The 15,504-nt window shown below is 34.6% G+C and overlaps 1 protein-coding gene across 1 annotated transcript in view; it reads left to right on the top strand.

Moving 5' to 3' along the window:
• The window catches only part of ITGA4 (integrin subunit alpha 4), an 80,251-nt gene that overhangs the window by 15,076 nt on the left and 49,671 nt on the right, over positions 1–15,504 (top strand). Inside the window, exons 3-10 of the mRNA XM_054479296.2 lie at positions 2,797–2,903; positions 2,996–3,125; positions 6,608–6,675; positions 7,969–8,098; positions 9,468–9,553; positions 10,235–10,297; positions 10,389–10,526; positions 13,756–13,867. Of these exons, the coding sequence (XP_054335271.1) occupies positions 2,797–2,903; positions 2,996–3,125; positions 6,608–6,675; positions 7,969–8,098; positions 9,468–9,553; positions 10,235–10,297; positions 10,389–10,526; positions 13,756–13,867 (834 nt within the window). The remainder of the gene's footprint in view (positions 1–2,796; positions 2,904–2,995; positions 3,126–6,607; positions 6,676–7,968; positions 8,099–9,467; positions 9,554–10,234; positions 10,298–10,388; positions 10,527–13,755; positions 13,868–15,504) is intronic.

Consider the following 15,504-nt stretch of genomic DNA (forward strand, 5'->3'; position numbering starts at 1 on the left):
GGCAGTGCAGAATATTAAATAGATAACAGTTCATAATGCAAGAGTTTGTCTAGTCTTCACTTAGAAATTTACAAAACAGTTCAGCTAAGAAACCGATAACAATACACTATTTTTGCACATAATTTTTTGGCCATTTTCATTAAGCTATTTACATGGTACTTTCTGGTTCTAAACTATTGTCTTTTTAATCTTCTGGGTGGCTCTCTCTAGAATATTAGATTTGTTTCTAAATATCAGATGTAATCGTAATGAAAGTGTCTATTATACATTCCGTGTTATTTGTGACCCCCATCCTCTCCTGTCCTTAATTTTCCTTTGCTCAATTAACTGAGTGTTGACTATAACTTCATAAAAATTTTAGTATTTTCAGAGGGAACTTATTAACATGGCTATTGTAGTAAATAACAGGAACTTCATGTAGACTGAATCTACCATTTGTTATCTATTTTTGACAGTAAACAATTGATTTTAGTGGAAACTGAAAATTGTATTATAATGAAAATTAAAATGCCTTGTTTTTCATTCTCTTTTACTTTAAATTTTGTTGGTTTGGCATCAGGTAGCCACAATAACAACTCCCTGTTTTAGACCTTACCTATCTCCCACACACAATTTCTTTTTCTCCTACCATCTTCCCTCTGTTTTCCCCTTCTGTTTTCGTGTCATTTCTCTCTTCATCCCTTCCTTTCTCAATTTAACACGGAGACCTTATGTGTCCACCTGGACCGTTCTTTACCAAGGTTTGGGCCACAGCAAGACTCCTTTCCAATTCTAATAGCAACCATTGCCAATCAATCCCAGCATTCTTTGTCCAGACCTAGTCTTGGTCCTCCTCCCTTCAGTCTAGTTCTCCAGGAAGCCATTACCAGTTAGTGAGAGTTGTCATTTATTCTATGTGTATGCTGTCCAGAAAAACATTCTCTGCATTTCACAGTAACAGTGTTCCTGACCATGAGAACCACTTAGGGCAGGGGTCCCCAATCCCTGGGCTGTGGATGGGTACTGGCCCGTGGCCTGGTAGGAACTGGGCTGCACAGCAGGAGGTGAGCGGTGGACCAGTGAGCATTCCCACCTGAGCTTTGCCTCTGTCAGATCAGTGGTGGCATTAGATTCTCGTAGGAGTGCAAACCCTATTGTGAACTGCACAGCCGTGGGATCTAGGTTGTGCTTTCTTTAGGAGAATCTAATGCCAGATGATCTGAGGTGGAACAGTTTCACTCCAACCCTCACCACTGCCCATGGAAAAATTGTCTTCACGAAACCAGTCCTTGGTGCCAAAAAGACTGGGAACCACTGACCTAGGGTAATCAGGGCCTCACCTGGACTTGCTGGAGCAGAATCTCTAGAGGAGGGGCTCAAACATTTTCTTCACTTCAGTTGTGATTAAAGGTTGTTTTTCCTGAATGACATTTTAGAAAACAAAAGTATAAACAAACATCTTCCCATACTCCTTAAACAAAATCTCTCCTACCCAGGAGACTTAGTGCAAATAATTTCACTTCTCAAATATTAGCCTTACCAGGCATGGTGGCTTATGCTGGTAATCCCAGCACTTTGGGAGGTCAACGCAAGAGGATCACTTGAGGCAAGAGTTCAAGACCAGTATGGGTAACATAGTGAGATCCCCATTGGTACCAAAAAAATAAGAATAAAAATATTAGTCTGTATCTCTGTAAGGGTTCTGAGTTTGCCCAGGAAACTACATTTAGGGGTCAACATTATAGGAGGAGACAAAGTGCCAATGATATAGAGAATGGTCACCATAGATTCATGAGAACTTGGTACCTAGTGACCAGTGTTCAAAATTAACAAACCCGAGTTCCACATCCTTATCCAATCAAATTGATGCTAATGTATTTGCCAGGAATTAAGAACAGATGCAATAGAATTGTCACATGCCAACTGAAGAGGCTGAAAATAAAGACAGCAAAAAGAATCTTAGGATACTGCATCTTACTCTCCCCCAAAGTAACTTATTTGAAATTACTTAACGTAGGATTTTAATAGGAACCCAGCTATAACACAAATAATTTTTTCTAACAAAAGAAAAAAATGATCACTGTGAAGACCATTTCTTATATAGTATAGAAGTACTATCTAGTACATGAGTATTTTATTTATGTTTGGCTATTCATGCATTTGCCAAAGTATGTATTGAAGTTTTTTATTTACTACTGAGATAATCTGGTTTCCAAATCATTTTTATCTCTGTTGAAAACATGAGTCATATTCCAATAAATGTAAACATAGGGCAGTTTCTTGTAAACACAAGGCATTATTGGTATGCTAATTGTATGTTCCACTTTCTGCATGCTTAATCATCACCTTCCAGTTCCAATAAATTGTACCTTAATTGCTGGGGATGTATTATAGTCTTTCTATTCTTAATATCTCAGTAAAAGAAACATTTTTAAAAGTGCTTTGATAATATTGCTTACGTTGTTAGATAAATGGCTAATTGTTTTCCAAGCATTAGACACAGCAGTTGTAGTTGCACAACCTTGTATTAGCTTTAAGTGGTTTTCCCCACTCCTAGTCCTGTTAGCTATCTCTTATATGATTGAGTCTATCTCTTCATGGTGCTACCAGTCAGAGGTCATTTCTACAACAAAAGTCACCTTGTATTAGAGAATAATTATGTTGGCACAGAGTAATTCACATTTATCCTCACATTGTGCACTGAATATAAGATAGAGAAGTAGTTAACGGAAAAATACTGGGGATGCGTGCACAGTTTTCTCTTCTTTTGTAGAATGTTTTCAATACAACTGATAAAATTATTTTCACATGCTATAGGTAGCCCTAATGGAGAACCTTGTGGAAAGACTTGTTTGGAAGAGAGAGACAATCAGTGGTTGGGGGTCACACTTTCCAGACAGCCAGGAGAAAATGGATCCATTGTGGTAGGTATTGGAACTGGTCCACTGATCCATCGTGAAATCAGCTATCCTGGGTGCAGCTTTCACATCATTTGGTCTACTTTTATTTTATTCAGACTTGTGGGCATAGATGGAAAAATATATTTTACATAAAGAATGAAAATAAGCTCCCCACTGGTGGTTGCTATGGAATGCCCCCTGATTTACGAACAGAACTGAGTAAAAGAATAGCTCCATGTTATCAAGGTAAGGCATGATTTTGATATGAATTAGATAAAGATAAGTAAGTGAATACCTTTTAGTGTTTTAAATTTATGTTCAAGTTTACATGTTCAGAGGAGAGGGAGATCTTCTAAGTAATTATGTTCTTTTTAACTACTCAATTTCTTTCTTTACCCAATTGCAATAGCATTATTTTTCATAAATGCACTTTGTGCTATAAAAATTCTACAATTTTAATAACTCTGAAATCTAGCTGGTTAACTACCCACTTTTGCATTAAATTTACTTTCAATTTGGTATAAGTGAGACTAGTGCCCAGCAAATATAGGACATTTAAATTGTGAAATTATACTGGAAGTCTGATTAAAAAGAAAGACTTTAGGTTTCCAGTTTTACCTTTAGCTTCCAGGAGTAATTGGGAAGAATAATCAGTGTAAGCAAATCTTTCATTCGCACTCACTATCTCTTTTTCTAATTTACATGTTTTCGTTCAAGCAGCAAGAGATTGGTGTCTTGAGTTTGAAACATTTTTCTCATGGTAACTCTGTGCTATAGGTAGCATCAGCAAGTACAGAGCTAGGACATAACAGAAGTGAGCAGAATTGGGGTGAATGTCAACAGAGCATGTCAGAGGATATCTGCAGCAAAACTAAAATCCAACAATGTGTCTTTAGGAAGCTAAGAAACATATGAATGCAAATTTCTAATTTTCTAACCACCCTCACTCTCAAAAAAAATCCCTCGGCACCCAAAGAAAAATTTTATTGGTTGGCAAAACTTTGGCCAAGTATTTGAGTTCAATTATTGATGCTAATAAGACTTGGCTCTTTCTTCCTTGGAATGTGACGTCACAGAGCAGCTTATATTACATATATTCCTATTTTGCCTTCGGATACCCAAAAGATAAAAAAGTGAGTATTGATTCTCAGTTGCAATAAAACTCAGTCTTGGTTTCTGTATGTTTGCTATCTTCTTTTTCCTAATAGTTTTTGGTTTATATTTAAAATATTTTCATAGTAGAGTTTTTAGTTTTTCTCAGATATACCTAGCCACATACTACAAAAATCTCAAGATGCCATAAACCTAACACATCTACAATTGTAAAATACAGGATCAGGTAAGATATATTTTTTTGAAAGGGATGAAAATGCCTGACTGGAAATGGTCACTATAAATGACTTACCAATTTATTTAAGTTTTATGCTTAGCAAAGCCAAAAGGAAGCTGTGGTTCCAATTCTTATTTTCGTAGAAGTTTACTTATATCATTTTTTGGAAGAAGTAAAGCTTTGCCCCCTTAGTAAGTTCCAAAATCGTTCATTCATGGGGCTTTGTAATAATAGACCTTTATGTCCATGCAGATCTTGATTCAGTCTATATTTTCAGTTGGGCAAAATCTAAGAAAGGATACTCTCTTCAATAAATGGTGTTAGCAATAGCAAAGACATGGAATCAACCTAAATGCACACCAGTGTTGGATTGGATAAAGAAAATGTGATACATACACACTGTAGAATACTAAGCCATAAAAAATAACGAGATTATGTCCTTTGCAGCAACTTAGATGGAGCTGGAGGCCAATAACCTAAGCGAACTAACACAGGAACAGAAAACCAAATACCACATGTTCTCACTTATAAGTGGGAGCTAAACATTGAATACATATGGACACAAGAGACACAAAGTAGGCACAAACACTGGGGCCTACCTGGTGGGTAGAGGGTGGGAGGAGAGAGAGGATCGAAAAACTACCTGTCGGGTACTATGCTTATTACCCGCATGGGGAAATAATCTGTACATCAAACCCCCACAACCCGCAATTTGTCTGTGCAACAAACTTGTACATGAGCCCTGAACCTGAAAGGTTTTTTTTTAAATGCCTTTGGGAAAATTGGCTATCCGCATGCAACAGAATGAAATTGAACCCTTAGCAAATATACCAAAGTCAACTAAAATGGATTAAAGACTTAAACACAATACCTGAAACCATAAAACTTCTAGTGGAAAACATAAGAGAAAAGCTACTTGACATTAGTCTAGGCAATGAGTTTTTGGAAATTACACCAAAAGCTCAGACAACAAAAGCAAAAATAAACAAATGAGACTATATTAGAAAGCTCCTGCATAGCAAAGGAGATAATCAACAGAGTGAAGAGACAGTCTGCAGAATGGGAAATAATATTCACATAAGTCCTATATATTTAAAATATATAAGGATCTCACCAACTCGATAGCAAAAAACCAAACAACTGATTAAAAAATAGTCAAGAGACCAAATGGCTTTCTTTCCAAAGAAGGCATCAAAATAGCCAATAAGTAGATGAAAAGGTGCTCAACATCACCAATCATCAAGGAAATGCAAATTACAAACCACGATGAAATATCACTTCACACCTATTAGAATTGTGATTATCAAAAAGGCAAGAGATAACAAGTGTTGGCGAAGGTGTGAAGAAAAGGGAACCCTTGCACACTGTTGGCGGGAATGTAAATTGGTATAGCCATTATAGAAAACAGTAGAGAAGTTACTCAAATTAAAAATAAAACTACCATATGGTCTAGCAATCCCTCTTCTGGGTATATATCCAAAGGAAATTAAATCAGTACCACATAAAGAGATCTGTGTTTTTATGTCATTGCAGCAGCATTCACGATAGCCAAGTTACAGAAACAACCTTAGTGTCCATTGACAGATGAATGAATGGATAAGGAATTGTGTGAGGTGTATATATACACACATATATACATAAACATATACAATGGAATATTATTCAGCCTTTTAAAAAGGAAATCCTGACTTTTGTGACAACATGGATGACCCTGAAGGACATTATTTTAAGTGAAATAAGCTAGGCCCAGAAAGACAAATACTCTATGATCTCACCTATCTGTGGAATCTAAAAAAGTCAAATACATAGAGAAGAGGGTGAGTAGAGAGAGGGTTAGGAATGGGGAGATGTTGGTGAAAGTGTACAAAGCTGCATTTGTGTAGGATGAATAAGTCTAGAGATATAATGTACAGCATGAGGACTGGAGTTAATAATTGTGCACTGGAAATTTGCCAAGAGAGTAGATTTCCCTCTAAATGCACAAAAAAGATGACTGTGAGGAGGTATGTATGTTAAGTGTAGTTAACTGTTTCACTATATACGTATATCAAACCTGATGTTATACACCTTAGATATATACAGTAAAAAGAAAATATGGACTCAAAATCACAAATCCCACCTCTGTCTTACTCACTTGACAAAAATTTTTTGAGTATATGCTGTGTGTGCTTCCTATGAAGAAGCAGAGGGAGATATTTTTATTGCCATTTCATGGGGATATTTTGAATATTAATATGGAAGGGATTTGTTATATCAAGGTTACTGGTTTTTATTTTTAAAAAGTACAAACTATAGATCTTAAAGGATGTTTTTTTAAGGATTTATTTAAGAAAAAAATATGGAGATTATATCTTTATTTTAAGATAAAATTCTGAGTTGTTTTAATATTTCATTTTAGATTATGTGAAAAAATTTGGAGAAAATTTTGCATCATGTCAAGCTGGAATATCTAGTTTTTACACAAAGGTAATTGTTCAAAAAATAGCTACTATAAATGTTTACATATAGAGTCTTAATTCTTCTCACAGTTTGGAAGACTGATATGTTTTAAAGTAAAAATTGTGCAACATCTTCATCATGTCTCTTAAATTTGAATATCACAACTTAATTTTTGCCACTCAAAATTCCACATATATTTCAATAAAATATCAATATTTAGATGGCTATACTACATAAGATGAACTAAAATCTATACTGAAAAATATTTCTTTCATCAAGAATTTAATGAAAATCAAAAGTAGCTACGGTTAATTGTCTTGTTAACTTAGGTATTGAAAATATCAACCCAAGTATGTTAAATTTCTAGTTGAGGGGCAAAGGAAGCATATCAGTCTATGTTTTTCATTAAAATTATGATAATTGGGAAATTTAAGAACTTAATATCCCCTTAAATCAGATAGACAATATTCCCAAGATTTCTTACTCTTTCTAACATTCTAGGATATGCATGAAAGGGCACAGTTGTACTCAACCCCAAATCTCTCAGTTTTTCTTAAAAACATGCTATGAATTCAGGGATGTTTTTTGACTCCATGAAGATCAGGCGCTATATCAAGTTTGGGGTTGACAGTGTCTGCAAATATTAACAGTTATATTAAAATGCTTACAAAGAAAATGCTTTCTTCAGTTTAAGTTGACTTTTTTTAAGTTTAGGATTGTTTAGGAGTATAGAAATATGCTAAAGATATTGAACTGCTGAAAGTGTTCATACTATACCAGACAAGGGCATGCTCATTCCAATCTTCTCCTTCTCCTAAATTCCTCTGTATAACAAAATATGCCCCACATTCCATTGGACTTTTTTTCCCTAAGCTAACATTATTAGAAAAATTAGTCAGTGGTTCTTTGCAAATAGAAGTAAATTAAGTCTGCTTTTTATTCTTTGGCAACACGTGATTATCTCCATAATTAGCACTAATGAATTACCCACATATGATTTTCTTTAATAGGAACCACATTGCCTTTCTCCCAAAAGCTTACTCTAGCATTCAGTACTTTTGCCTTCAACTTTTGAAATCCACTGATAAATGCATTAAATGAGAGTTTCAGAGTTTCTTCTCTGAAGATTTTGCTTTTAGAAATCCATTAGTCAACTTCTCTGGCTTTTTTTTTTCCTAGTATGTTTTAACTTCACAGAATATTCCTACCTCAGGAATTTATTATTATAAAAATATGTTCTCTTCACTATCGTGTATCTGGAGGAGGTTTGGGGTGGTGAGATTAAATTTTAAATAATAATAGTTTTTTTTTTTCTTACAGGATTTAATTGTGATGGGAGCCCCAGGATCATCTTATTGGACTGGCTCTCTTTTTGTCTACAATATAACTACAAATAAGTACAAGGCTTTTTTAGACAAACAAAATCAAGTAAAATTTGGAAGTTATTTAGGTACTATAAAAATTGACAAACTTACATGATCTGTGCCTTACAAATACTAGTACTATAATTATAAATAAGGAAAATGTATTTTCCAAAGATCTAAATGGCCAGTGTAATTACAGTAATAATTAGGCAGTTCAGAAACTGTCTCTTAAGGATAGGATTTATGAAACTTTAGTGAACTCAATATTTTACATTTACACATGTGACTAAAATCATCAATATATAATTCTTAATAGGACTTCTAGTTTAGTTTACTCTTTGTGGTTCACTTTAGGAAACATTAGTAAGTTTGTATCTCTATGTAGTCCACTGATTATACAGGTGGTTTCTGTAGAGTGCCTCCCATATCTCAGGAACTTTTCGTGAGAACTTTACATGAATTAACTCATTTAAACATCTGTGTAAGTAAGTATAGTTTCCTTAAGGACCAACTGAAAGCCAGTGGTACTGTCCACTACATTCCGGATGAGGGGCTCCATGAAGCATGTGGGTCTAAAAACAGCTCATTGACCTTTCACCTCATAAGTTCTTATAGCATTTCCCAGAGCTTAACTATTTTTATCATCTTCCTCCTCCTCATCTCATAAGTCAATAGTAGGGTACTTTATCATCTGTATTTCAACAGAAATGCAAAGTTTTCTGGCATTAATGTCCATTACAAGAAAATAAATGTTTTTCCTATAGATTTTCAGGAAATCCAGATTTGTTTAAACTGTGTGTGTGTCAAATGTGAGCATCTTACACTCAGAAATAATTATAAAAACAAGCACTCTTTCTTTCTATTCAAACAAAAGAAATTTCAAGTAGAAGAATTTGTTACAATTCAATGTTTTCTTGTTTATGATTAAAGGATACTTTTAAATAGTTCAAGAAATATAACTTGACATGCCTTTTATCACATAAAATACAAATAATTTTATGATCTATTTTAACCATATTACCAAACAATTTTTTTGTCATCGAAAAGTCATCACAAAAGAAAGATTTGCTGGCAAAAAAAAAGTTGAACTTTAGCAGGATTTTTATTTAAAGTTTAAAGTTTTCATTTCCCAATTGAGATTTTATATTTAATATACTCTAAAATATGTCTGTTGTAATCCTAGAAACTGATTATACTGCACCAGATGTAAAGATGCTATTTTCAATTTCTAAGACTCGGAAATACAAACCATATGACTGCAGTTTTGTAACACATATCAAAATTGCATAAAACATAATGAATGACCAATTTTGAGTATCTCTATGCTAAATATTCTTAACTGCTTAATGTAGTCATTTTGAATTCAGTATAATTTAATTTAATGATCTATTTTACCCATATTACCAAATGATGTACTTTACCCAGGACTCTCATACTTTCTCCCTTTTCTTAAAGGATATTCGGTTGGAGCTGGTCATTTTCGGAGCCAGCATACTACCGAAGTAGTTGGAGGAGCTCCTCAACATGAGCAGATTGGTAAAGTAAGAATTACATTTTTATATTTATTTCTTCACAAAGGTTCAAATACATTGCATGAATAAGATATTAAAGGAGAAACTGTGAATGTTGTAAGGCAAGAAAGATTAGAAATGATGAACAGGTTATTACATTTAGTGGAATTGGTGAAAGATGTTATGGTTTTAGAAGAAATTTAGCAAAAACTTTCTGAAAAATTACAAAAGTCAAATGAGACTTTGTTTCCCTTAAGAAAATTATAAGATAGAACTATCTAAAAATGTCCAGGGAGTATATGGTGAACGGTTTCACAGCTGAAAATAAGTTGAGGTAACTACATATTTTGTAGTAAGACTAGAAAGAAGGAAATATTATTTCTGGTTTTAGTTTTTGCTTTGTTGCTATGTGCACATTGGTCACCCAGATTTTCTGAGCCTTACTTTTGAAAAGAGGCAAACAACACTTCTGGTGCCCCCTCTATAGGATCAATAAGATAATTCCTGAGAAAATACTTTTGCAAGTAAGGCATATTAATGTAACAGTGGATCCCAAACCCTTTTGTGTCACTCTTAAAAGGATTTATTTTTATATTTGAGCAATTAACTGCAAGTTGTAAAAATTCATGTTTTGATCAAACAGAAATGAGTGGAGTTTTTAAAAATATATGTTATTCCTAAAAACTTTTCTAATTCTTTCCCTAATTACAGGCATATATATTCAGCATTGATGAAAAAGAACTAAATATCTTACATGAAATGAAAGGTAAAAAGGTAATATGTCTCTGTCTTTAGTATCTCTTTGGGCTTTTGCGAGTAACCCTGCTTTTTTCTCAATGAGTGGATCTGGTTTGTTTTGGGACAGCTTGGATCGTACTTTGGAGCTTCTGTGTGTGCTGTGGACCTCAACGCAGATGGCTTCTCAGATCTGCTCGTGGGAGCACCCATGCAGAGCACCATCAGAGAGGAAGGAAGAGTGTTTGTGTACATCAACTCTGGCTCGGTATGTCCAAGTGCCCCAACTGGAAGCCATTTATGGAATTATGATCAAAACTCAAATTGGCCTTATTCCAGAGATCTGAGATTGTTTTCAGGTTTCTTTTATTGACAAAAGTTAAAATTCTAATACTGTACTGATGCTCTAAAAATGAAATGGAATATGATGATGAATGGGAAAGTTTCCCATTTTGATATTCCAGAACAATCTATGAAATAGATTGTTAGGGAGTTTCTCTGTTCACAGCTTGTATGGGTTCACTCTGGTAGCTGAAATTTCTTGCAGTTTTATGTTGATACTAATCTAATTTGAAAGAATAATTTTCATACCTCCTTCAAAATGTAGATTTCTTAATAGTGCTATTTAAGGTCCTTATATGAATTATAAAATATTACTAGGACTAGAAGATGAAGAATTAAGTATTTTCAATTTCTTAATTTGAAAACAATTAGAAACAAGATGTGTTTTGTTAAAATATTAATTTTCATAATTCATATATATTGTGCTCTTGATAAGAATATAAAATTGGCACAGTTTATTCCACAGTGGATATATTAATTGTATAAATAGGTAATTACTATGATTCAATTTTAAATTATTAGTGATAATTTGTGGTAGAAACTGACCACTTGATAATTCAAAGACTTCTGGCCTTATCTTGCCAGCCTAGATTCTTGACGTTAAGTCAAAACAAAAAATTGATAGAGTCTTAATGAGATCTTCTTGGCCTGTTCTTTGATTTGAAAACAAGAGTGGGCTTGTGAGAGGACCAGTTCATTTCTAATGGCATAGCATTTTTCAGTCAGGATTCAACAAAGTGGACTCTGTTTCAATAAAGTATTTGTAACGATGTTCAGTCAATGGTTTCAGAGCATTTAGCAAGTTCTTATATTAAGCATCAGACTAAACTCTACAATTTAAGAAAGAAAACATCTAGTCTTATAAATGGAAGATTCTCTAAGTTTAAAATAGAGAGCAGGGAAGTTATTTATGCTTTGGTATTTCCTACACTGTATTTAACCTACGTTTAATAGTAAAAGCAAATTATCTACACAGTGATCATTAAATCTCATTAATAGTGATATCAGATAATTTTATTCCATTTCTGTCTCCAAAAATAGTGGTCTTTGTACTTGCTACATCCTCGTGCTGCAAATTTCTCTTATTTTCCTCTTTACTTCTAAACATCCACATGTATACCTAAAATAAAGCAATATAGAATCATTTTTCCCCCATTGAAATCTTAATCTCATTAAGAAAAAACAGATAAACCCTTCTACCCACTCGGCTATCCTCCTGTTCTTCCCTCATACCTACCCCGAGGCACTACTCTTATGAAACACTTGGATTAAATTAATAATTGATTCCAGCTTTTAAATCCTCTGATGTAGATTAGTCTTCCTTTGTTCCATCTAACCTCTCATTTCTCAACTCTCTGAAATGGCACTAACCACTAAGTGGCATTTATTTACATTGATTTGATTTGGTATTGTCTGTTCTTCTACAGTAGTATAGATGCCTTGTGGAGAGAGATTGTCTGTCTTGTTTACCGCAGTTTCATCAGGGCTTGGAAGAGTCCTAGACAAGTAGGTGAAATTGTTTTTGAATGAACTCAAGAAAGAATGATACTTGAGTGACTCTGGCTTCTACCTACTTGTACTAAAATAGCTCTCAGGGGTTCCTAGCGAACTCTCAGTCACCACTCTCTGTGACTAGGGAATACTTGAAGAAGAGTGATCACCTCTTCCTATTGAAACTCTCCTTCCAGAACTTCAGAGCCATTGCATTGTCTTAAGTCTATACCTTGTCTGTTCTCCCTGGAGCCTTTTCACCCTTCCGCTCCTTAATTTAGACATTTGCCCAGGAGCCAAGCTGTTTTATCCCTGACTCCTTTGAATCAATCATTCACTGCTTCAGTGTCAGTGATTATATTTATAAAGATGATTCCCAGTTATCTTAGTTCATTTAAAATAAAATAAATGACATTTAGTGAGTATCTGAAATGTAACCAGGACTATAAAAAGAGCTAATAATCTTAGAGCTAACCCCAGGACTTCAGGATCTTGTGAAGACACCAATGGGAGTAAACAATTGACTACGACATGGTACATGGCACATTATAAGTACATACAGAGTGGAAGAAGTGATTCCCTTTGGGTCAAGAAGCTTTTACAGAGGAAGTAGTGTTTGAGAAAGACAAAAATCAGAATTTTTCTATTGGAAAATTCACAAGTGAAGACACTTGACAGAGAGCGTGTGTATGCTTAAGGAGTGCCAAGTAGATTTGAGAAGAATAAAGGACATGGCCTTTTTTTCTTTTTAATACAAAAGACTGACATGATCAAAGTTTGCAAAGAGAACTAGTAGCTGTTATTGCAACAGCTAATTATTACATTATTGAATGTCTTATTGTAGTAACTCATCTTCCTCCTTCCTAGTTATTAGTTGACTAATCTATGTTCCACTGCTGCTGGTTCCAAAGGCCAGCTTCAATCATGTCATTCCTCAACTCAGAAACCTTCAGTGTTTAGTATTGTTCCCTAAATTAAGAGTAAATTTTCCTCGACAATGAAGACGCTACACTATAAGACTGCAATCTGACATTTTTGTCTCATTCATTATACATACCATTCATTAGAGCCAAATTCTTTGGAATTTGTTTTACTGCTAGTTTTCTCTGTATATCAAAATTACGCTTATCCTTCAATAGCCACCTGGCATGCCATTTCCTTTATGAAATCTCTTCTATTATAATTAGTTTTTTTTTTTTTTTGCATCTCGATATTGTAAAGCAGTTTCTACTTCTCAGTCATTTATATGCTTGTGCTAAGCCTTCCCTATAACTGTGGGCTTATTGAAGAAAGGGAATGTGTTTCACACACACACTGCCTTGCCCCCTTTCACCTTTTCACTCTTTGCGCAGTGTGTTGTCTTTAGTAGAGGCTCAATAAATATTTGCTAAATTGAATTATCAAAATGATTTATTGGATTTTCAAAGCTAGAGATCATGAGTTTGACAGTTTTTTATGTCCTCTGAGCTCTAATACTATTATGTGTTGACAGACTCAATAAATATTTATTGAATTGAACTGAGATGTGTGTACTAAAGCTCAGTCTGTAGTTTGTCCAACTTGTTTGACACATTAGAAAAAATCCATATCCAATTACAACAGTAAATTGTGTAAAGTTGTCAGGGAGTGTTATAATGACACCTTTTCTCTCCCTTTCTATCTAGGGAGCAGTAATGAATGCAATGGAAATAAACCTCGTTGGAAGTGACAAATATGCTGCAAGATTTGGGGAATCTATAGTTAATCTTGGCGACATTGACAATGATGGCTTTGAAGGTAATTAAAATTATCAAATTAGTGCTTGATTTCTGCTTTTAAAACGGTTTACGGAAGAAAATATGATTAAAGTTTTGTATTGTTTACCTTCCTATAGAAGATGGAGCCAGAATGGCATGCTAAGTTTTTTCTTTTCTTTAGTGTTATATATGACTTCTCCTCAATTGTCACCCATTGATCTTTACCACTGTTAATAATGGATGATATTCAAAATACCTTATTTCAGTGATTCTAAGGCACCATTGATTAGAAACTGCGTTATTATTTATGTGTCCCTAAAAGCTACCTATTAAGCTGTTACACCCACCATTTTTCTGTTAAGGAAGATCCTGATTTCAGAAATAATAAAATATGGGCAGGAAATGTGTATCGTAGACTCATTGGACCACGGTATTTAACTATCAGTACAATAAAGACACTGACCAAACCCAACAGAGGCTGGCTGCAGAGCTGGAGCAGGGTTCTGGAAGCCCCTGCTCTGCCAGGCATTCCCTATGGCTATGTTGTGGGAGGATCTGGGGAATTCGAGAAGAGATTCTGAGCAGGCCATTGGGAAGCCTGGGGACAGTGGCTGTTTACCCACTGATATTGAAGTTTTTTACTAATTGAATAGATGGTAGTATGGTAACTGTGCATATCGCCATGGATGTCAGTCCTGTTGTTGAAATGCTGCATCTACTAGCATTCCCTGTTAAAAATTTGCTTTTATCAATCTAGTTCTAAGTGGTAAGTAACTGAGTCTGTTAAAACTGTGCATAAAATGATGAATAGGTTAAGAGGAGAGTGTGCAATTTCCTGGAGTTCAGCACATAAGTATTTGATACTTATTTTTAGGGTTCATAATTGTCTTCTTGATAAGGCCATTGGCAATTAGTGTATGGTAATTTTAGGCTAAAGCTTTCTCAGAGATTAAAGTGATGGGATACTATAAATTCTCATCTCCTTAATGTCTTCTTGTACCTAGATACCACAATCTACTTTAAATATATAAAATGCCTTATTCTACACAAAAAGTCAGTTATTGAATACATGCTTCCAGTGAACCTTCTTAAACGTCAAATAGTGTAACTTGTTATACAAGTATTACTGTTCTGGATTTTTTGTTTACTATTTTAAAACTGAAAGAAGAGAAAAAATATGTGTATATACTTTTGGTTATTATGATTACACATAATTTTTAAAAAAAACATGTATGGAGGGGAGCCTCTCTGTACCCCACCCATCACTAGCTTCCCCCTACTTCCCTTACCCCCCAAGGGCCCCATGTTGGGCACTGGCTCATTTTCATAAATAACCTCATCCAGGACAGGGGTGAGGGAAGGTATTGTGGCTATTTCGTTTAATTGGAGCTGTAATAGGGAACATGTCGTATTTTATGCCTTTCCTAGAAAGGGGGCGGGACACCTGGTTTGCACTCCTGTATTGGCCACTGCTGCCGTCACTCATCACATTGAGTTCACATCTCTTGAGAGTTTGTATAAATTCAGGTCAGCGCTGCTCCTATGTAGCCATCCAGTGTCATAGAAAAGCAATTTACTGATAACTGATCTCTCCATTCAGAAGTGTGCAGTTTTAATGTACAGCAATAAGAAATTGTTATTTATCTTTTTATTACAAGCCTGATTTGATTAAAAACA

Source organism: Pongo pygmaeus, chromosome 11, assembly GCF_028885625.2.
Source record: "Pongo pygmaeus isolate AG05252 chromosome 11, NHGRI_mPonPyg2-v2.0_pri, whole genome shotgun sequence".
Lineage (NCBI taxonomy): Eukaryota > Metazoa > Chordata > Mammalia > Primates > Hominidae > Pongo > Pongo pygmaeus.